The sequence below is a fragment of the Barbus barbus genome (genome assembly GCF_936440315.1).
Source record: "Barbus barbus genome assembly, chromosome: 43".
Classification (NCBI taxonomy): domain Eukaryota; kingdom Metazoa; phylum Chordata; class Actinopteri; order Cypriniformes; family Cyprinidae; genus Barbus; species Barbus barbus.
The window spans coordinates 22964740-22986958 of record NC_136721.1 but is presented as its reverse complement, the minus strand read 5'-3'; the positions used below and the strand labels follow the sequence as shown (position 1 = coordinate 22986958).

General features: G+C 35.7%; 1 protein-coding gene across 2 annotated transcripts; it reads right to left on the bottom strand.

Moving 5' to 3' along the window:
- Positions 1-3340: 3340 nt before the first annotated feature.
- Positions 3341-22203, bottom strand: ark2n (arkadia (rnf111) N-terminal like PKA signaling regulator 2n). 2 transcript variants are annotated; one of them, XM_079405740.1, is made up of 5 exons: positions 21998-22180; positions 15922-16683; positions 6642-6719; positions 5958-6042; positions 3341-4781 (listed from the first exon to the last, which is right to left on the bottom strand). In XM_079405740.1, exons 2-5 carry the CDS (start codon positions 16610-16612, stop codon positions 4616-4618), a joined length of 1020 nt encoding a protein of 339 aa, XP_079261866.1. In that variant the 5' UTR covers positions 16613-16683; positions 21998-22180; the 3' UTR covers positions 3341-4615. The 2 variants fall into 2 exon arrangements, with proteins under 2 accessions (XP_079261866.1, XP_079261867.1); XM_079405741.1 differs by lacking the exon at positions 6642-6719 and having other exon boundaries at positions 21998-22203.
- Positions 22204-22219: the final 16 nt, after the last annotated feature.

The window sequence follows — 22219 nt, the reverse complement described above, 5'->3', positions numbered from 1 at the left end:
ATGAGGGAAACTCCTATTTCTTTGTCATTAGGGATGAACAGAGTTCATCTTGTGTTCCTCTTGTGGCAGCTGCCTAGCTGTGACCCCCGGGGGTCAGAGGTCACCGGCTGCTTTCCCACACTGGAGTCTGTATTATGCAAGTTTAACACAAGTTCATTTAAACTCATTTTAATAATAATAATAAAAACCACACAAGAAATCACAATTGTACTCTTTAAATATCTCTATTTATTTATCTTAAAATAGTTTTATTCTACATAAATGTTTAAAGGAAGAAAGACTTGCAGAAGCAAAAAATATTTTAATTTAAAATACTGTCAAAATGAAATGAACAAAAATATAGTAACAAGATTAAATTAAAGGGAAAGTGTTTTTCTAATGCAGTGGAAACTTAATAAAAACCCAAACCTTTCACGTCACGTGACTCATATTATATTCAGTCGCATAGGTCTGTCCCTCTGTTCTCTGGATGTTGGATTATTGCTGTTTTAGGATGCTTAAATCTGTCTCAAATTACAAAACATTTCAGCAGGAAACACAAGACACATGATTGGAGAAAAACACAGGTGAGGAGGAGGATGGCGTCATCATAATGGAGGCTGCACCAGCACAATGCTGTGAAATCTGAAACATAGCATTTAGAAATGCTAAGAAATAAAGAGCCGGATATGCTGGTGAGAACATTTGACAACAGCAGGAATAGTTTAAATGTCATCTTTTACTCACTTCTATGCGGTTCCAAACCCGTACAACTTCATTCATGGAAAACAACACTTTTGTAGAATCAGAACGTTCTCTTCCTTACAATGAAAGTTAATGGGAGCTCCGAAAATATCAGTTTTCTAAAGCATTTCATTACACAAAAATATAATTAAATACTTTGTGGATTTAAGATTAATGTTTGAAAGACGTCTCTCCTGCATTTATTTGATCAAAAATACAGCAAAATCAGTAATATTATGAAATATTATTACTATTTAAAATAACTGTTTTCTTTTTGAATATATTTTAAGATGTAATTTATTTCTGTGATGCAAAGCTGTATTTTCAGCATCATTACTCCGGTCTTCAGTGTCACATGATCCTTCAGAAATCATTCTAATATGCTGATTTGCTGCTCAAGAAACATTTTTGATTATTATCAATGTTGAAAACTGTTGTGAAGCTTCATATTTTTTTCCAGGATTCTTTGTTGAATAGAAAGCTCAATAGAAATAGAAATCTTTTGTAACATTATAAATCTCTTTACTGTCACTTTCAATCAATTTAATGCAGCCTTGCTGAATAAAAGAATCAATTCCCTTCAACAAAAGAACAGTACTGTATATAAGCCTATGAATATGCATAAGTGAAAATGAGATTTCAGAGCTCCGGTTAAGAATATTTTCATCAAATAATGCCTTAAATTTGGAACTGTTCCTCACAAAGCTACTGCTCGCCTTCAGAAGATTCGGAAAACAAAGTTGCATGAGCTAGTTTAGTAGTGTTTTAATGTCACTTTTGGAGATTTACAGCACCTGTCCCCATTGATTTAGTAAACTCTACAAAACATCTTTTGTGTTCCACAGCAGAAAGTCAGTCGTACAGGTTTAGAACAACACGAGAGCGATTAAATGATGATTATTTTAGTTTCTATGTGATCCCGGAGAGTGCAGGACTGTCTCTGTGCTCTTTGCTAACAGAGGAAAAGCAGATATGACACATTCTGGGAATACTAGTGTCCACAGTCACTAGTGACAGATGTGCCCACTTTTAACTCTGAAAGGACTTCCTTTCCTTCACAAAAGCAGCCTGAACATGAGACAGCAGGTGGGATCCAGCAACTGCCTTCACTATTGAGGGAAGAGAAGACAAAGTCTGAGAATTGCTTGTGTTTGACAGAGGGACGCATCTTAAAGGACGTTCAAACAAATCTCAGATGACATGAAAGCTAGTAAAAGAAGAGAATTTTGATTTTTTGAATGAACCGTCCCTTTAAATTTCTCAGCTACTATCCGTTTTCCTGCTTGGGAACTTCAATAAGCTGTTATTCACCACCTGTGATTGACAGAGGTAAAGGTCCAATCAGACTCTCAGAGGGGCGGGGTCACAGTTTAAGGCGGGGCTAAGTGAGCCAAGATGGCCACCGGCACAGTTTCAGAAACGTCCTGCAGGGTTCGAGGGCGATACACAAGCTGAATAATTCACATTCAGGTAGTGAGTGCTCCTAACACACAGTGGTCTGACAAGTGACAATCGTGAGGAAGAAAAACAAAAGGAAACCTTTCTTTACATCTGATGGTATATAGACTGAATATATTGCCAAGACACAAACTTAAAGGGACGGTGTACCCAGAAATGAAGATTTTGTCATTATTTAGTCACCTTAATGGAATTACTTTATTTCTGAGAAACACGAAAGGAGATGTTTTGAAGAATGTTCATGTTGCTCTTTTCCATATAGTAATGAAAGCATAGTGACTTTCAGTCTCCATAAATGACAATAAAGCACCATAAAACCAGTACATATGACTTTTATGCAGCTTACTTTTAATGGAAAAAAATCAGCATGAATATTCTTTAAATCATCTTCTGTTTTCTAAAGCAGAAAGCAAGTCATGGGTTTTTTTAAAAAATGAGGGTGAACAAATGACAGTTTTCATTTATTGGGTGAACCATCCCTTTAATACGCACAGTTTTCAAGATGAATATTCATATTGCTCTTCGAACAAATGATTCATATGTGTAACATCAAGTAAAACAGCAAATATCAATAAATAGCTTCAGTGGTGTCTGGGATAGCATGATGCAACCATAGAAACATGTATATAAAACAAAAGTTGTGGTTAAACTGCTTAAAAAGTCTATATGCAAATTAGACCCCATTTAGAACAAAAATGACTTTTTTTCTCATCACACACTGATTGTATTCACAACAAGATACACTGCAGTTCAAAAGTTTGGAATTATTCATATTTTTTAAAGAAGTCTCTTCTGCCCACCAAGGCTGTATTTATTTGATTGAAATACAGTAAAAATTATAATATTGAGAAATTATCATAATTTCAAATAGATGTATATACATGTAATACAATTTATTCCTGAATGAAAGCTGAATTTTCAGCATCATTATTCCAGTGTCACATGATCCTTCAAAAATTTCTGAAGGATCATGTGACACTGAAGACTGGAGTAATGATGCTGAAAATACAGCTTTGCATCACAGGACATACACATACACTTATTTTAAATTGTAATAATATATTATTCATAAACAATATATTTTTATCAAATAAAAGCAGCTTTGATGAGCATAACAGACTTCTTTCAAAAACATGAAAAAATCGTAATAATCGCAAACTTTTGACTGCTAGTGTATTTGAATAAGAAGTTCCATTGGCATAATAAAAGCAAGGGCCCGTTTCATGACAATGCAAGATGTAATGAACATGCTCTGAAAATCTCTAATGCTCAGGATACACACACGCACTCGCACGCACACAAACGTATTGTGAAAGTAGTATTAGGTGAGGAACACACAATCCAAGGCTTCGCCCCACACAGCAGAGCAGCATCAAATGATTGACAGTGAACACACACAGACGATCTCACACACGCAGAGCAGTGGGGCGTTCGCTCCGGCTCCACTGAGAGTAAGAACAGCAGATTTGCGTTTAGGTCTCGGCTAACAGCTCTTCAGCAGCTTAACAGGAAGTTACATCACAAAAACAGGGGCTGGGGCAGTTCAGCAAGCGACTCCTGAGGCCGACAGCAGGATCATGTAAGTGTGGCTGTTTTTTCAGGGGGGCGAAGTGACTCAAAAGAAGAGAAGACGTTGAAATCTGAGGATGTGACAAAGTAAAACATCCCTGATTTGCCATTATGAAATGACTGAGGTTTGATGAGCGATTAAACGTTTTCAGCTGAATCTCACAAAAATGCCCCAAAATCAATGTGAAAAGAAAACAAGAAATTATATTTTGAATAAAGAAATAAACAGCATATTTTTAGGATGATTAACATTTTCTAAATTTGACTTTTTTTAAACACGAACGTAGAGCATTCGTGAGTTACTGTATTACCAAAAAAAAAAAAACAATCGGAAAGGATAAAATTATTTTAAATTAAATCAGTACAACATTTTAAATATTTCAAATTATAGTCTTTTTAAAAAATGACCGTAACAATAAATGTCATACTTCAAAAATCTTAATAGTACTAAAAACAGACTTGATTTATGACCAGTTTTTGTGAGATTCACCCGTTTACATTCAGTATTATTTTTCTATAAGGAAGCCCATATTTTGTTTTTAAGATTTTTAAGAAGCGAGTATTCAGACCAGCAGATTTGATACCTGACTTGGGAGAACTTGGTACAGTATTTACTCATTTACCATTCCCACCCTATAAAATCTGCTGTCATTTACTCACATTGCCGTCTCACAGTAGCAAATAATTCTTCAGGCATATCAAAGTGTATCAGAAGCAAACATTGAGCAGTTTGAAGTGTTTTTCATTTAATGAAAGCATCATTCTGTGTTCTTAGATTCAACAGTCATGATGGTTTGAGTCACTCAGCCCACCAGTCACATGTATATGAGTGTGTATCTAAGTGTGTATGTGTGAGTGTGTTTGATCACAGCAGGTATCTGTGCCAGTCTTCATCCAGTGTCAGATCCACCACCTCAGGAGGAGGAACCCAGCCGGACTGCGCCGAGACGGACGTCCACTGAGCCGGAGCTCTCTGCTTCCAGGAAGAAAGCGACTGGATCACTCCACCGCGAGGAAACCTCGAGACCACGCTGAAAATAACATTACAAGAGTCACACACAAAAAAAAACATTGAAAAATTAAATAAACAGGGTTTCTGCTGGTCTAAATCCACCCTTCCACAGATGAAAGCCTTCAATATGAGATCAAAGTTGAAATTCTTGGCAACAAATGTTGCATATAGTGCAAAAAATGAATACCTTACTTGGTATTTATGCCTTATTTTGCAGTTCAAAGATGTAAACATTCTCAGATCAAGAAAGAGTAACAAAATTAAGTCTTGTTTTCTGAGAAATTGAACAAAATAAAGTGACTATTATTGTTTTCCCTTTGAATTAAGTTGATTTTTCTGAGCCCACGGGCAGATATTTTTTTCTTGCTCTAATATTTTTCTCACTGGCAAATATTTGCTCTTGATTTAAGCATAAACTCAGAATTTAATTTCTCAGAAAACAACATTTCTTGTGTTATTTTATTCTTGATTTAAGAATGTTTAGATATTTGTATTGGAAAACAAATACTAAGAATGATATTTATTTTTTGCAGTGCATGCAACATTTGAGGCCATGACTTTATGAAATGACTTTCTGCTCCAATTTAATGTCATAATTAGTGAATTAATACTTTAAGAAAACCCTGTAAACGCAGAAAGTTCATGATGATACCCAATTAATCCCTTTTGAAAAAATACAAAAATTAAGTAAAATCATATTTCCTCCCATTTCATTTAAACTGAAATATTAAAAATGACTTTGGAAGGGTTACTTTAAACTATGTTATGTTAAAAGTGCATAGAAAAATGGCAAGATCAGTTTTGTTGTCATTGGGTGTAATATAAAGCATTATATATATATATATATATATATATATATATATATATATATATGTGTGTGTGTGTGTGTGTGTGTATATATATGTGTTTGTATATGTATATATATACACATACAAATTTATGTATACACACACACATATACATATATATATATATATATTATATAGGAGCGGCAACCAGTCATTTAATTATTAATCACTTTTTACAGTTTTTGCTTCTAAAAAAATAGTTTTGTGGTATGATTAATGATTTAAAAATTTTTTTTTTTAAATAGTAGTCCAAATATTCAGCGTAGTTTCACAATTGCTACAAGGTCATGATACATTGATTACCTAGTTAGCATATGAATGCTGCTGAATGACGAGGATCGGCTCACCTGGCGTTCTCTTGAACTCCGACGATCTCCACTTCACTGTCTGTGGACGCCAGACTCACCTGAGACGGCTGGACTTCTACTGCACCTACACAAACAACACACTACGTTCAGCAAAACTACAAATAACCTACAGCTTCAACATTCACTGCCATCCTCAGAATGAAATGAGAGAGAAACGGATGTAACAACAGGCACAAAAACACAAATCAAACAGCACCTGACAAACTGGCCTGGATTTCACTGCTGCATACATAATGTCCTGTAGTTGAGGCCAGAACATATTCATCTCAGTAAATGTGAGGCAAGTCAATGAGGAAATGGCTGCATCACAATACGCACACTAAAAGTACTTAAACGCAACGTTTAAATGACACATGATTGGTTGCAGTGGAAATTGTGGTGGCTCCAATGGTTTTGCATAAGTAATTTTGTTTATTAAATGCTTCAAATTCATGAAATCACATCCATAATAAAACTACTGTAGCTGCTTCCCACTTTTGTCTATGGAAAAAGGTGAAATTGCACAAAAAAAAAATATTTGGTAGTGCAAGGGATTGTGATCTAAAAGCATGTATTGATGCACATTTTTGAAAGTACTACAAGTTTGCTAATCTAATATTAGTATGCGAGTTGGGACGCAGCCATTGTGTACGAATGTACAGTCAAACTACAACAGAAACGAACCTGAGAGCGACTGCGACTGCTGTTCCTGTTCGGAGTGAGTGTCTGAAATATCATAGTGTCCAATCACTGCAGGACCCACTGCAACACACACACACGCCGTTCAGAAGATCTGTACGTGCTGAATTCTGATGAGACATGTATTAGTCTAATTAGTTCCTTCTATCTAGATTTAGTGCAAATGCTGGATTAAAGATTAAAAGTGAAACATTGAATGTTTAGGTTTAAACTGCATTTGTAGCATACTGCCAAAGATCATTTTATCATTCCCTAAATAAAAATCTAATTTAAACCGCATTTACATTAAATGCACAATAGACGTTTTGCCAGCAATAAAGCATTAACCCTCATGCTGAACTACATATTTTGAAGAATGCTGATGGTAGACAGACTATTTCCCAAAACTATGGAAGTCAACAGCTACCGCCAACTGTTTGGTTACCAACATTCTTCAAAGCGTCTTCTTTTGTGTTCAACAAAAGAGAGAAACTCATACAGGTTTGGAAAGAACTCGAGCGAGAGTAAATGACTATTTTCATTTTTGGTGAGCTGTTCCTTTAATGTTATCTCATTGGACTAAAACGCACTTTGCTCAAAAAAACTTCCCCTTTACACACTTGTGGCATTCAGAGTCAAAAATTACCAAAAAAATAGTCTATTAGTTTGTTTATGCTATATTATTACCAAATATTGGATTCAATCTTTTTTTCTCAGCACAGGTTTTATATATTTTTTTGAACTGCATCATTGATCTAAGCTCAGTTTTTGAGTGAATACTGACTAAATTATCCTTAAATACCTTTTTTTACTGGAAAAAGTGTTCAGAATCCGTTTTCTTCTGTAATGCAACATTTTCGAAGTGAAAGATGATATTCGACAGTAAAAATGTGCAAGAACTTTATTTTATCCATCAGGAATTGAACGTACGTCTCTCTATTATTGAGGGTTTATAGAATAATGTGCACTGATGAACTGTTCCTTATAAGACCAGGAGGATGTGTTAAAGTAAATATGGTCATATTCTTGTTCTACAAAATTATAGTCTGTGATAATAGACAGTACACCACACGACCCATACATGGACATTAAATGTAAACTACCTGGATAATAAGACTATGAAAGTCAGGCAAAAAAAAAAAAAAAGTCATGAATACTGGTAAAATACTTGTATATTTATTTACCAGCTAACGACAGAGCAGATATCACACGTCAATAATGCGTTACATAGACATGAAAACACAACTGAACGTCGCCTGGCACACTTTTACGTTCGGTGAGGCAGTAGTCTAGGACATTAAAAATAAAGAAACATATTTGGAACAAATAAAAAGTCATTATTTCTGTTTACTCAATTCTGTCCTCCATCTAAAACATTATGACACTAAACTTAGGCTGGTTATTACACAAAAAGACAAAAACGTAAACTATCTCCTTCTGACACTCTATACAGTAAAGCAGTACAGCAAACAGCTTCAAGTCCTCCTGTAAGTCCATAACTACAGTAAACCTTGACTATGAGTGTGTGTTAGTGTGGAGGAAGCACATGACGGGCGAATCTCATGAAATCTGGCCAGCTCAAATTTCACCCTAAAATCAAAAAGAAATTACATGAAATTATATTTGGCAATATATTTACCTCTATTTATATGCATACTAATAACTTAGAAATTGTGACTAACAATTAAGAAGATTTTGCTGGAAAAAAACTTATTGCAGAAACTTTTTTTTTTTTTTTTTTCAAATATTACAGTATTCAAAGTAAACGGTTTATATATCAGTATTTGTTGTGCTGCATTTAATTAGATTTTTTTTTATTATTATTGTATCATGGGATATTTCAGAAACCACAACATAATGAGAAGCATCAACTCAAAGTAAAAACAACCAGATGCATTACAGAAATTAATGTGCAGAGCGGTCAATAAAATGATTTCAAAATGCATTAAAACTTAATGCATCTAAATTTAGGTTTAGTGGGGTAAAATACAACTTTGACATGTTTTTATGGAAATCACCCTTAAATAGATACCTATAGCCAAAAAAGTGATCAGTATCTCTTGCTTTAGACGTTGTGTCCAGTAGAAGTAGCAGAATCACCATTTATTGCATGTGCATCACGGACAGTTTCAATCAGTGTTTGATGTTCGTTGGTGTCGTAAGTTAGTATTTAGCATAAAACCTATGTACAGGCTGTTATTACATTATATTACAGCTCTCTGTTGTCAGCTTATATCATGCATATTCCACTTTGGAAGAAGCGATTAAATAAGAACCTAAACCAATCCACAATGCAAACTAGAGATCTTTGGTAGACATGCCGGCCCAGATGAAGACAAAAGACACATGGCAGTCGATGCAAAACTTCAGAAGTCTCTTGTGGAAATAACGTCATGAAACAGTTCTACAGGCAAGACAAGTGATTCATCTCCAGGTGATTGGAAGAAACTGGCTCTCCCAAAGAAATGAGATCGCAAAGGCACTGAGTGTGGAGGGCGGCCCTGAGATGCCAGTACAAAACAACGGAAAATGTTAATAAATGAAAGACACATGAAGTTAAAAAAATGGTTTAAGAAACTTCTGTCTTTACTTATTCATCCTCATGTCATTCCAACCCCATATTAAATTATTTCCACTGAACGCCAAATCTGAATTTTGGACTATCCCGGCTCTTTTTCACAATGGCAACTGGGTCTGTTAACCTCCAAAAATAAAAAAATAAAAGAAAGAAAAAAAGACCGCATAAAAAAAACAAAACAACAAAAGCATAAAAGCCTTCCATATAACTCGCGCATTATAAATCAACATCTTCTGAAATCATACAATATTTTTATTAAATATTGTTTAATATTTTTCTAATTTAATGAAACTTTTTTTTTAAGCATTTCGAGAGCCAGGGTTTTTATAACCCCCTTAAAAAATATTATAATATAAAATAATATTCCTCAAAAATTCACATTTTGTGTTGCATGCAAGAAAGCCAAATGGGTTCAGAAAGGCATGAGGATGAGTAAATGTTTAATTTTCAGGAAAACTGATCCTTTAATAGAGAGAAAGAGATAGATGTGGAAGCCAGAATGCAGATGAATTTAGTAAGAGATAAAGAGAAAGTTTGTGCACTGTTCTAAGCCTCCACTTCAGCGGTCGAATTGAGTCGGCACAGTTGTGTTGCGTCACTGCTCTTTAAACGTTCGGTTCAGGCGGCTCTGCGCTTCCATTGACACCGGCAGTCTGAGGCGGTGGAACCGTGATGGCGCTGAGTCGAGCCATCTGATAGGCTGCCAGCGTTTCCTGCGACTCCGACGATGGCAGGAACGAGCTAACGTGGCTCCGCCCCTCTTGATTTTCACTGGACGAAAGGTCATCGTCAGAATGCAGGCGGGTCAGTCTGTCCATCCACACGCGAAAGCGCTCCTCGGTCTGTCTCTGCATCGCGGCGAATCGTGTAAGAGCTTCCTCCAAGACTCCGCCCAGGGTTCCGCTGGCCACGCCCATGTTGAGTTGTCCCCGCCCATGCGCTGATGCTCCGGAAGCGCCGGCTCGGCGATGGCCAGCTTAAAGACAGATGGCAGTGCCGAGAGAGAGACGTCAGACACACAGGAAGGCAGAAAGCGGCGGCGTTATTGCGTGCACACCGGCGAACATGCTGGGGATAATCATGCAGCTCTCGCAGTGCATTCTGGGTACAGTTCACCAATGGTCACATGACTAAAGATGGCTTAAAAAAAAAATTCACAAAGCGAGGAAGATACCAGCTTTTTAACCACTATAACACCAACCAACCCTCAGAATATTACATGTGAAGAAATAAAGACGTGTAACAACTAGAGATGTTTGAAATTGACCTGTCTGAAAAATTAGTCAACTACAACTGCTTCATGCTGCTTGTTCAGAGGCATATCAGAGAGCAGATGAATTTCAGAACAAATGCCATCCTGAGAGATAATCAATGAATAAAAAGGCTAATTAATAGGATATTACACAACCTAATCAAAGACCTCACGAATTATGCGTAATAACAGGAATGTTAGTAAGATCAAATTTTTTAAGGTGGTAAATTTGTTCAAAAGTAAAGCTGTTCTAAAAAGGATGAATTTAGAGGCATAACGTCAGGGGAAGATACCTTAGAAACATTGCTTGTGTTGTTGTTATCTAAAACTATTAAAAAATGGATTTTGTGAACCAAAAAGCTGAAATAAAATATCATACATAATACTTCCATATTAGGTGCAAAACTTAAAAGTAACTTGGAAATGTTGCCTTGACAATTAACTGAAAATGTGTTGAAAATAAAATTACTAACATTACTAAATGTAAAACTGAAATTAAAGCTATACAGAAATAAAAATGAATGACAAAAGCACATAAAATTACAAAAATTAAACAAAAATACAAGTCAATTCAAAATTTAAAAAGAAAACAGAAAATACAAAAGATAAAAAAAATAAATAAAAATAAAAATGACAAAAAGCATTGCCTCTGTAAAACCACCATCCCCCTTGGATTATTGATTTTGTGTATTATGTAAAATTTATGCATATGAAATGTTAAAATTCTCTATTTATGACCATTTACAAACTAAATAACGGCAACTGGCCAATCAGAACTTGGTACTGTAACAAGCTGCGTACAAGCGGAAGCAATTTCGACATTTTTCTCACAAAATGGTTCAAGCGCAACTTTTGAAGTTCTTTAAAAAGAAGACAACAGAAGGTATGATTTTGATTAGAATTTAAAGACATTCTCCAGACATAATGTATGTGTGACTGTGAGGGACTGAGAGACGATAGGAGAGCTGACATTATCCAACTTGAGGGTCCAAAAGCATTCACTGCGCGATGAAGCCCATTACAATACAGTTAGAATTCCCTTATAATTCCAGTAATGAAACAAAAAAATACCCATGTATGAGTTTTTACGTTTTTATATTCATTGCACAAGCAATGTACTTTTCTGTATATTAGCACATGTGTTTTTCTTGTTTTCTCGACATGAGTTGTTTTCTCGTGATCACAACTTAATTTTCTTGTGATTTCGACATGACAAAAGTGGTTCTTTTAACAACGAAGGCTTGATTTTTAAAACACAATGCATCGCGAGTCTACTGTTGCTATAGTCATGAACACAAACCTTGACAGGAACAATCTAAAATGCTTAACCTGACTTAAAGGGATAGTTCTCCCAAAGAATTAAATTCTGTCATCATTTACTCACCCTCAAGTAGTTCCAAACCGGTATGAATATCTTTGTTCTGCTGAAGATATTCTGAAGAATGTTGGAAACGGAGCAGTTCTGGGGCACCATTGACTTCCATAGTATTTTTTTCCCTACTATTGAAGTCAATGGTGCCCCAAAACAGCCTGGTTACAAACTTTCTTCAAAATATCTTCCTTTGTGTTCGGCAAAACAAAGATATTCATACAGGTTTGGATAGGGCTGGGTATCGAGTTTGATACTTTTTAGGCACCGACCGAATTGCCTCGATACCACCGAGTATTGAAAAACGTCTTGTCGTTCGGTACCAAATTTCGATACCTAAGAGGTTAATCTCATTAACGTCAGTGAGCCAATAATCCTGCAGCACTAGGTGTGTTTGACTAGAAGCGGCGCGGCGCTGATTGATCAGTGTTTGACATCCGCGAGAGCGATTCGAAAGCGTACGGAGCAGTCTGCTCTCTATATCGCGCGGTTTCGCTTACTTGACACAGACTGAAGCTCGCGTGACATTTCAGCGTCTGCAGTCTCACTAAATGAGGACATAAACACACGAACAACAGCTCTAGAACTGCTCTGAGAGTCACTTCATGAGCATTTTACCGTTTGATTTGAGTAAAACTTGCGTCATATCATATACACACAGAACTGTAAAGGTATTCCCGGAAACCCGTCAAAATAAAAGTTCGGATTAACTTGGAAGACACTGCGGCAGAAATAAATTAATATTGTTCAGCAGAGTGTACATACTGCTACTACTAGGCTACTATTAAAATTATTAAAACTTATTAAAACTATTAAAAAAATATTATTTTTAATTAATGATCACACAACATTTCTTCCATGTTTTAATTTTAATAGTAAAATTTGGTTTGCCTAAATAAATAAATAAATTTGCAGGCCTAAATAAAGTTTTATTTTCAATAATTTAAAAGAAAAATGAAATGAATGTTTTATGCCTTCATTTGAAAACCAGATACAGAACACAGAATTTCTGAAAACATTTCATAAGGCTGTTTTAAGAATAAATTTGAATAAACCAAGTAGTTCTTATGCATTCAAATAATTAGACATACTACAACATAGAATTTAATAACAATAAAACATATTGTGAAAGAAAATAAAATTAAAGATTTAAAACAAGATTTAAAGATTTTAAATTTCTTGAAGTCTTTAACAACCTAGAATAAATGAAGAAATGATGATTCTGTCTGAGCTATGCGTTTTAAAACGAACACACTAGTGTAAACTGACAACTATTTGAGCTTTATTAAAATTATTTGTACTGATTTATTGTGTTGGCTATATTTTGTTCCTTTGTGCAGTGGCTCAGGAGATGAGTCTTTGAGTCTGTGTACATGTCAACAAGCTGAAAAAAATAAAACCAACGTTTTTTGAGATAATGTAATTTTGTTAAAACTGTTTTCATAAAATTGGTATCGAAAAAAGTACCGTTCAGGAACCGGTATCGAACTAAATGTATCGTTATCGAACATTTTTGAACGATACCCAGCCCTACCGGTAGGGCAGAACAAACGTGGCAGACTTGTTACTTGTTCAGATGGCAATATACGGTGGAAATTTTTATTTGGGTCATATATTCCAAGATGTGGGCTAGAATCTGTGATTGCGAACTACAGTAAACATCCACACCGGTGCGGTGACTGACAGCTAAACATTCACCTCGAAACATTATTCATCTGCGCTGGAGCCGTGCCGACTCGCAACCCACGCAAACTAGATCATTCCGCAAAAAGCAGCAATTCCAGGTTTTCAAACATAGATGGCGACAAAGAGGTAAAATTTACGGACTGCAGCTTTAACATTTACAAGTTAATTAAATGTCAGTAATGAACTGCACAAATTATAGCGATCAAGAAGAAGGTCCTCTGTCCAAAACGCGTATAGTGGATATACAGTATACAACCCCCCATGTATAGTCCTATACTGCCACCTGTTGGCGCAGTTGTGTAACTTAGAGAACAACCTGTTATATCAAGATCACAAGAAAATTAAGTCTTGATCACGAGAAAACAAAGGAAAAAAAATAATGCATGCCTGCTTAAAACTTCTGTAATGATATGCTCCACATACGATCACATATACTGAGATTCAACTCCTGCCATGCCAACAATGTGGCCCCAAGTAGGCAATGCCACCTGGTGGCCCCACAAGGACATAATGCATATCCTAACTAACAAGTATATGTAGAAGAATAAATGGAAAAAAAAAAAAACTGCAGACACATTACACACACAAGATACAGATCCAGGACACAAAGACAACAGATACTGAAAGACAAGACAGAATGAAGAAAATCTTGTGATATACTAATGCAAACCTTTCATGCAATACCTGGTATAATTGACCAATCAAATGGACTCTGCATTCATTACAATGAAATTCATTTTGCGCATCAGCATTCATTGTTGATCATAAATATACTTGATTATAATGTCATTGGGCCTCATTCATGAAACACGAGCAGAACGAATGTGTAAATCGTTCGTAATGCCGTTCTGACAAATTTTCGGATTCATAAATGTTCGTATTCTCAAAACGTTAGTTGCTACGAAAGAAATTTCTGCTCCCTACCGCGTGTAAATGGTGTGTAAAATGTTCCGTGTTCTTTTTGGAAAACTGATGACACTGAATTTTGATGCACTGCCATTATCATATTTTACAAGTTTGTTTGCTCTAGTTTTTTTTGTAGCTGAGAGAGTTGATGAACTGTTTAGCTCCGGTTTAGCTTTGGGCAGAACGCAGCGCTTGTCACGGTTACTTTGTAGCCAACCGTCCAATCAATGGAGGAGGGGCGGGACAAATACTACTCCAACCAATCATCCTACTTGTACAACAACAGAGAAGTTAATATTACTGGTTACTGCATTTTTATATTCAGTAATATTCTTCAAAATGAGATACTAGTAATACGTTACTGCAGTGGATATTCCACTTCATAGCAACCAATTCGACAGCTGGAAAACCCTTTTTTTTTACAGTCTATGGGAAAAATGCTGTGCCACCAAAGCATTCGCAAGCGCCACCAGCTGGCTGTTTTCAGAAGAGCATCTGCCATGTTTCAGGTGCCTAAAAATGCTTTGGTGGACATATATAATATATTAATAAAATTACTCAATGATCAATTAAAAATAATAAAAATAAATAAATAAATTACTAATTTTACTGGCATCATTATATATATAAAATTGTATAGAATTTTTTCCACATCTTTTCTTAACCAGTTAAAAACAATAGTTATTTTTATTATTATAATCATTCAGTGAGATGGTAAGATAAGTAATTATTGATTGAAATAGTACTAATAATAATAATAATAATATATAATGATAAATTAAAAATAATAAAAATAAATTTTTTATTTTATTTATATTTTATAATATTAATAATTTATTGCTGTGATTTTACTGGCACCATATAAAGTTTTTTTTATTTTCCAGTAAGATAAGCAATTATTTACTGTAATTAACATTAATAAAATACATTATTAATAAAATAATTACACAATGAAACAAATATTAAGTGAAATATCAGATGAAAATGAATGTATTAAAAATAATAATAATAATAATTATTATTATTAATATCAATATAACCAATAGAAAGATAAATGTATTGTTTATTTTCTGGCACTATTATTCTCTTAACGGAAATGAAAAGCGAGATGTCAGATAAGTAATGCTTTATTGTCATTAACATTATTATTATCAATAGCATATTTACTAATATTATTGAAATAAATATTTTATATATATATATATGTTTCACAGAGAGAGAGAGAGAGAGCTGTAATCTAACTATTTAGTTATTATAGTCAAATTGCAAAAATAAAACAATTAAAAATTGGTTACACTGGTTGCCAGACACTTAAGTCATATTGGCCATTACATAATAAACAAATGAATAATGAATATTTGTAAATCAATCTAGAATCATCTGAGAAAAAAACCGTGATGCATCAGCGAATTGATTTGTTCAGGATTTGTGATGTATGCGTGTCCACACAAGGTAGCCTAGACAAAATGCTGTGTGTGCTTGCATTCACAGTTACCTGGTGCGTGAGAGTTGATTGTCTCTCCCTCGTTGTCGGACGAGGCCATTAGCGGCGAGGATGAGGATGAGTGGGCTGTGATGTCACTGTCGCTGGTGCTGCTGTCCTGGAGCACATCAGGTTTGCGTCTCGCCGCCGCCTCGCGTTTCTGCCGCAGCTGTCGCATGCGCTGCTTCTGCTGCTGGCTGCGTGGGCCTCTGACGCGCACGCGCCCGTTCACCTGCTTCTCCTGGCAGCGGTTCTTCTTGGCTGCCATTGCCACGGAGGACGTGTCGCTCTCAGAATGCGAACGCCGTGACTTCCTGCCGGCCGTCTGGACGGGTGCCGGCACTTCCTCCGCCGACGAAAGTGTGTCAGAGTCTCCCAGGTGACCGGAGGAGGAAGGGGACCGCAGGCAGACGGAGGAATCACTGTCTTCCTGCGCGCAGGACTTGGTGGCGGCCGGTGGCGGGTCTGTTTCCTGCGGCTGCCCGTGGGCAGAGTCTCCATGAAGCTCCTTCAGTAAGCACGGCATGGAGAGCAAGCCGGGGGCTGGCTGTTTGTCAGGACTCTGCAAGCTGATTGGCTCCTCGCACGCCGGCGAGCTGGTGGGCGTGGTATCTTGTCTCAGGGGCATGTCCTGCTCCTCTGTTGTGGCCCCTCCCTCTGTGGGGCATTCAAGGAGCTCGTTGGCCTTCTGGGCATCAGTCATCTCTGGAGGGCGGGGCCAGGGGCGGAGTCTCTGAAGTGGCAGTTGATTGGCAATAAACAGGGGCAGTTGATCTGGAAAACAGGAATTGTGTGTCAACATAACTGCTTACTAGGGCGATTTTTCAGATTAATGTTAATGTTTTGCCACGATTTTTTTTTTTTTTTTAAATCGAGGAATCGCGATTTTGAGTAGAAATATTACCAAACATTAGAATTTGATATTCTGACAATATGCCAATGATAACAGTAAAGAGAAAAGAATGATCCAACCACACGTCGGCTCACGTGATTAACCGCTCATATCACACAGAATGCGCTTTTGTGTTGACAAAGATGCAACGCAGGCAGTGGAATAAGAAAAACATGCAAGAAGATGGTAGTGAAGTTCTTTCAACTTGAGCGCCGTGTTTTATAAAAAGGTCATTTCATGCATAAGATGCTGCAAGAGACGCGAGCGCAACAGTCAAACGCATCTATGTTTACATTGAAAAAACTATTGAAAAGCAGCGCAATCGAATAATAAAAAAAAAAAACTGTAAAGAACATACCTCTGTATGTCTGATATTTCATGTTTGCATCATGGTGACAGGCTGAAAGCTGCTGTTCATTGATTTTACAGAACATATATAGTAAATAATAATCTACCGGTGTTACAGCCTTCAGTCATTTTGAATTACCTTGACTTTTGAGATTTTTTAAAAGCATTTTCCTCATATTATTTCTGAACCTATTATATATATGGGTCATTGACGTATAAGGATTTTTGACAGGCCAATTTTAAAATACAAAAAATAATATTTACTGTAATTGTTCAAACATTAAGAATGTTGTGCGCACATAAATTCATATTAAAATGTTAAATTCAGTGATTTTAGTGTTTTTTTCATCAAGATGAATTGGCTGTAGCCTTAAATGTCATGGGGCGCGACCATGATTTATATTAAAATTAAATAATTTTCTTAACATTTTTTTAAAATGTTCTCAGTAATTAAAGTGTTTAGAAAAAGTATTTGCATTTAATTTGAGTTTTTGTAAATAATGATCTCTTATTTTTGTTCTATAATTTCAGAGTCGCCTTAAATGTAGTTAAGACTTATTTTTCCTGAAAATTGCATAAAACTGATAACATTTTTTAAAAATACCATTCATTTAAGCATACTGTAGCAAAGATTGATATTTCAACCACAGAAATAAGATAGTTTTTATTTTAATACCGTTATTGCTATTATTGGTCGCTCCAAAAAGACAAAAATACCTTATATCGCTAAAAATCTATTTAAAAAAACATGTTTGAAAAGTGCAGCACATGGCATTAACTGCAGGCCTTTGTTTAGCCCCAGTTATTTCTGTACTTTGCCTAATATCGGCTGCTCAATTGACCCTTTCGCCAGGAGTTTGATTAACTGGCAGTCTGACATATTATAACGCCGAAAAACAAACCAGACAGGAGAGTAAATTAACAGCGGTGGGCTTGAACTTGAAACAAGATACCTTCTGATGTTCATTCATGTTTATTTTGTGCTATGACTAGTAAAGATGAAGAGATGATTGGTTCATGTGCCGCTTGAAATGAGGCGCTACAGCAATCTGTCACTACATGTTAAAGAGCCGCAAAACAGTATTTGTTGTTTGAATTCATTTTTTTTTTTAATTACAAAATTTGAACACAGAGGCTTTGTTTCATACTAAAAGTAACCAGCTCGGTCTGGTCTGTCAGTGTCCTCTTTGCACCGTGATGTATTTTTCAATGCATGACAACATGATGTGTGGCATGAAAGTGCCATGGTTTGTCGGATGTAGCAACAGTAACTAAGGGGGCTGGGTCTTTGCAAAAGGTCAATTTAGAGTAGGGGGAGGTTGCTGGCTCAGGTTCTGAGATGACAACATGAACGTCTTATAGTAGAAAATTTCTGGAGTTTGTGCTAGATTTCAGGGTCAGAATTATCATGCTGCCTATGGTGAGCATTTCTTTTACTTTGCAGTATAAACTGGTAGAATAGATTACAATAGTTATTAATAAATAAATAATGCATTACCAAACTAAAATTACATGCTCTGAATTTTTATTTGTTTGCATTTTTTCTCATATTGTACAAAGATTAAATAAACAGTCTGAAATGAACCAAACTGCATAAAAATATATTCCAAACTAAAATAAAGTATTCTATGTAAATAAACCATCAATTGAATATAAAAGAAAAAAATCTGCTAATCTGGGACATATATCTGTAATGGAAAACACTCTGCGGTGGTCGCACCAAATGATATTTTCAAATTCAACCAAAATTTACAAGCACAGAATTGGTCACCTAAACAAAACAAGCTAGCTTCCCACAAAAGGTCACTATGAAATTTATAATGAAAATAAATAATTGCAGAAATAACTTATTGTTTTTTTGAGGTCATACCACATGAGATCCAAATGTGGTACCTACATACCAGCCGTTAAAAAGATTATTTTTTTCCAAATTAGAAAGAGACTTACAAACCATGCTTGATGCTTCCATGGGTCCCTGACAAATTGGTATAATGCAGTCTTATCTTTGAATGGATTTCAACATAAAAGTCCCAAAATGTTAGTTTCTTGATGGTCGCACCATATGATATTTCATAAAATGGAAATCGTCGGACAAAGTTTGTTTATATATTATGATGGAAATATAAATACAAATGCTTTGCAATTTTATACAGTATTACTAAACACTTTGGAAATTATGCTAAATAGTTCAGAAAATTTATCTGAATTTAGGGTAATTTAAAAAATTAAAAAAATATGGCCAGACAGTCGCACCACATGATATTTTGACACTTTGAATAACAAAACAAATTACAAATAACTAATGTTTTTTGAAAAGTTAAAGTGAGTTCATACATGGGAGAGGCCCTTCATATATACAGCATCTTTTTTATGCATTTAAACCTATTTTTAACTGAGAAAACACAATCGGACAGAACATTTAGGCATCACGTCATTGACCCATATATAAGACAAGTTTGTACAAGATGTAGTTGTAGTTCATGCAGCTTTTCTGCAAAGATATTTAACAAGTGAATTGTTTAATGGATAGAGGATGGTTTAATGGATTGGCCTAATGGATAGAGAGCTGGACTTGTAACCCGGAGGTCGTGGGGTCGAGTCTCAGGTCCGGCGGGGATTGAGTGGGGGGAGTGAATAACCAACAGTCTCTCCACCCTCAATACCACGACTGAGGTGAGACCCTTGAGCAAGGCACTGAACCCCAACCGGGCGCTGCATCATTGGCTGCCCACTGCTCCGGGTGTATGTTCACTACTGTGTGTACACTTGGATAGGTTAAATACAGAGCACAAATTCAGAGTATGGGTCAACATACTTGGCCACACACCACTTCCCTTCCCTTAAAAATTGCAAAAAAAAAAAAAAAAAAAAAAGAGCTTTGGTCAAACATTGACAACTTTTTGCCACATGGCCCAGCCCTACTGGTGACAAATGTCTAATGTTTATATGGTTAGTTCGGTTTCTCATTCTTTGACCACCACTGTATACCACGATACAGTGGCTTCGAGTAACCAACCAGAACGCTAAACTATCACGCACCAGTGAAGCTCTCATCAACCTTTCTACATGTCATCGGACTCCAATGCACAAAGCTGCATTTCACAACAGCCTGGCCTTGAAATGGTTTCAAAACTTTATGGCCATAAACAAATTTTTGCTGCGACAAAGTGTTTGAAGAGGCCTCGGTCCCAATGCACGAAAACTTACAAATAGGGTTTTCTATATTAAAAATAATTTAATAGAGACTGATCTCACAAACAGCAACATATACGCAATATACTTAGATCACAATATTTCAATGCAAGCATAACTAGAAAGGTTTATACGACTATAAAAATATTAATAACTTCATAAATTCAAACAAAAAATATATTAAAAGTTTATACTGATTATATAAATAGTCATGACTTTATTTTATTAATTCCATGGCTTTTACAATATGGAACAATCAAATTCTAAATTTCTCTCATAAGTTTTCCATAACCTGTAAAAAGAAAACAGATCTTTAAATTCTCCTTTCTAGACAAGCAAAATCAAAACTTTACTATTGTACCTCACTTGAGCGTGTAACACTATTTTGAATAGCCTAAACAGTTTATTATTATTTTTTTTTTATCAAATAATCCTGAAAAAAATATCACCGGTCCAAAATTTTTTTTTTTTTTTTTTTTAATTAAGCAGCACAACTGCTTCCAATATTTATTATAAATCATCATATTAAAATGAATTCTGAAGAATCATATGACCATGAAGACTGGAGTAATGATGCTGAAAATTCAGCTTTGCATCACAGGAATAAATTATATAAAGTATACTAAAATACTTTTAAATAAATAAGAATAATATTTCACAAAATTAGTCTTTTCTGTATTTTTGATTAAATAAATGAAGCCATAATGAGCAAAAAATCTTAAATTTATTTTCTAATTAACAGTAAAGAAAATACAGCTGTGGATGCAACAAATAAAAAGATAAACAAGAGGGAATTTGTGATATTTTGCCCCTTTCCCATTAATTTTACATATACATGTGACAGCTTCTTCTTATTAAAAACTAAATATAACATGTATTATTATAAAACTAACGTTAGCATAATGATTTTAGATAAAGTTACCATGTCAGCTTTGAATACGAGAAGTTAAAATATTTTTAAAGGAGATCCCACATTAAATTAACAGCAATTACAGCAACAAAAACTGCAGAAGCGACGGTATTTTGGCTACAAAAGAGGGGCCCTCACACGAAAATAATCATATTTGGGGGTTCATGGCATCTAAAAGACTGTAAACCCCTGTTTTTGATACATTTGTGCAGTTTTTCCTAGTAAGAGGACTTAAGAAAGCAGAATAAATGACAGTAAAAATGGGTCGTTCCCATAGCATGACTAGTTCCTCGCGCTCTCAGACTGGCATCAATGCATCCATCATGTATGAAGATCGAGCGAGCATGCAACAGCCCCTAACTTGCAATGAATAAACATCAATGCATACTTCCTCAAAATCCCAGAATCAGTTTATAAATAGTAGCGCGTGCACGCGATTCCACGCAACTCAATGCATCCGTGAAAGAAACAAACGGAATAAGGCTCTTAAATAATTACAGATATGGGGAAAAAGTCAAATAAATGTTGCACTACGCGAATACAGACACTGCAGCACAAACACTCATCCTGCTGCTGTAACACTTTCAGTCTGGAAGCTGCACGGTAAGCGGTACATCTGCACGTCGCGTGGATATAACCCGCAGTTATGCATGTATAAACACGTGCATTAATTAACATGAACGTAGGTTTGGGTCAAAACTGCAGCAGAGGCTCAAAATGGAAGAGCGCGCTCGACAGCAGCTTACCTGGTTCAAATCTGTCCTCATGTGTGTGTTCTGTGCAACATCTCAGGCTCGCAGCACCATGAGGAAAATAAGGAGTTTGCTGAAGTTTTATGCAATAACTGCTATGTGTTCTCGACTTTGCGACCGCTTTAGCACAGTTTGCTAATTTAAAATGTCCCCACTAGCCGTCGTTGGAACAAATGTGCAGTCGTCATTTCCGCTGCGGCGGAGTCGGGAAAAACA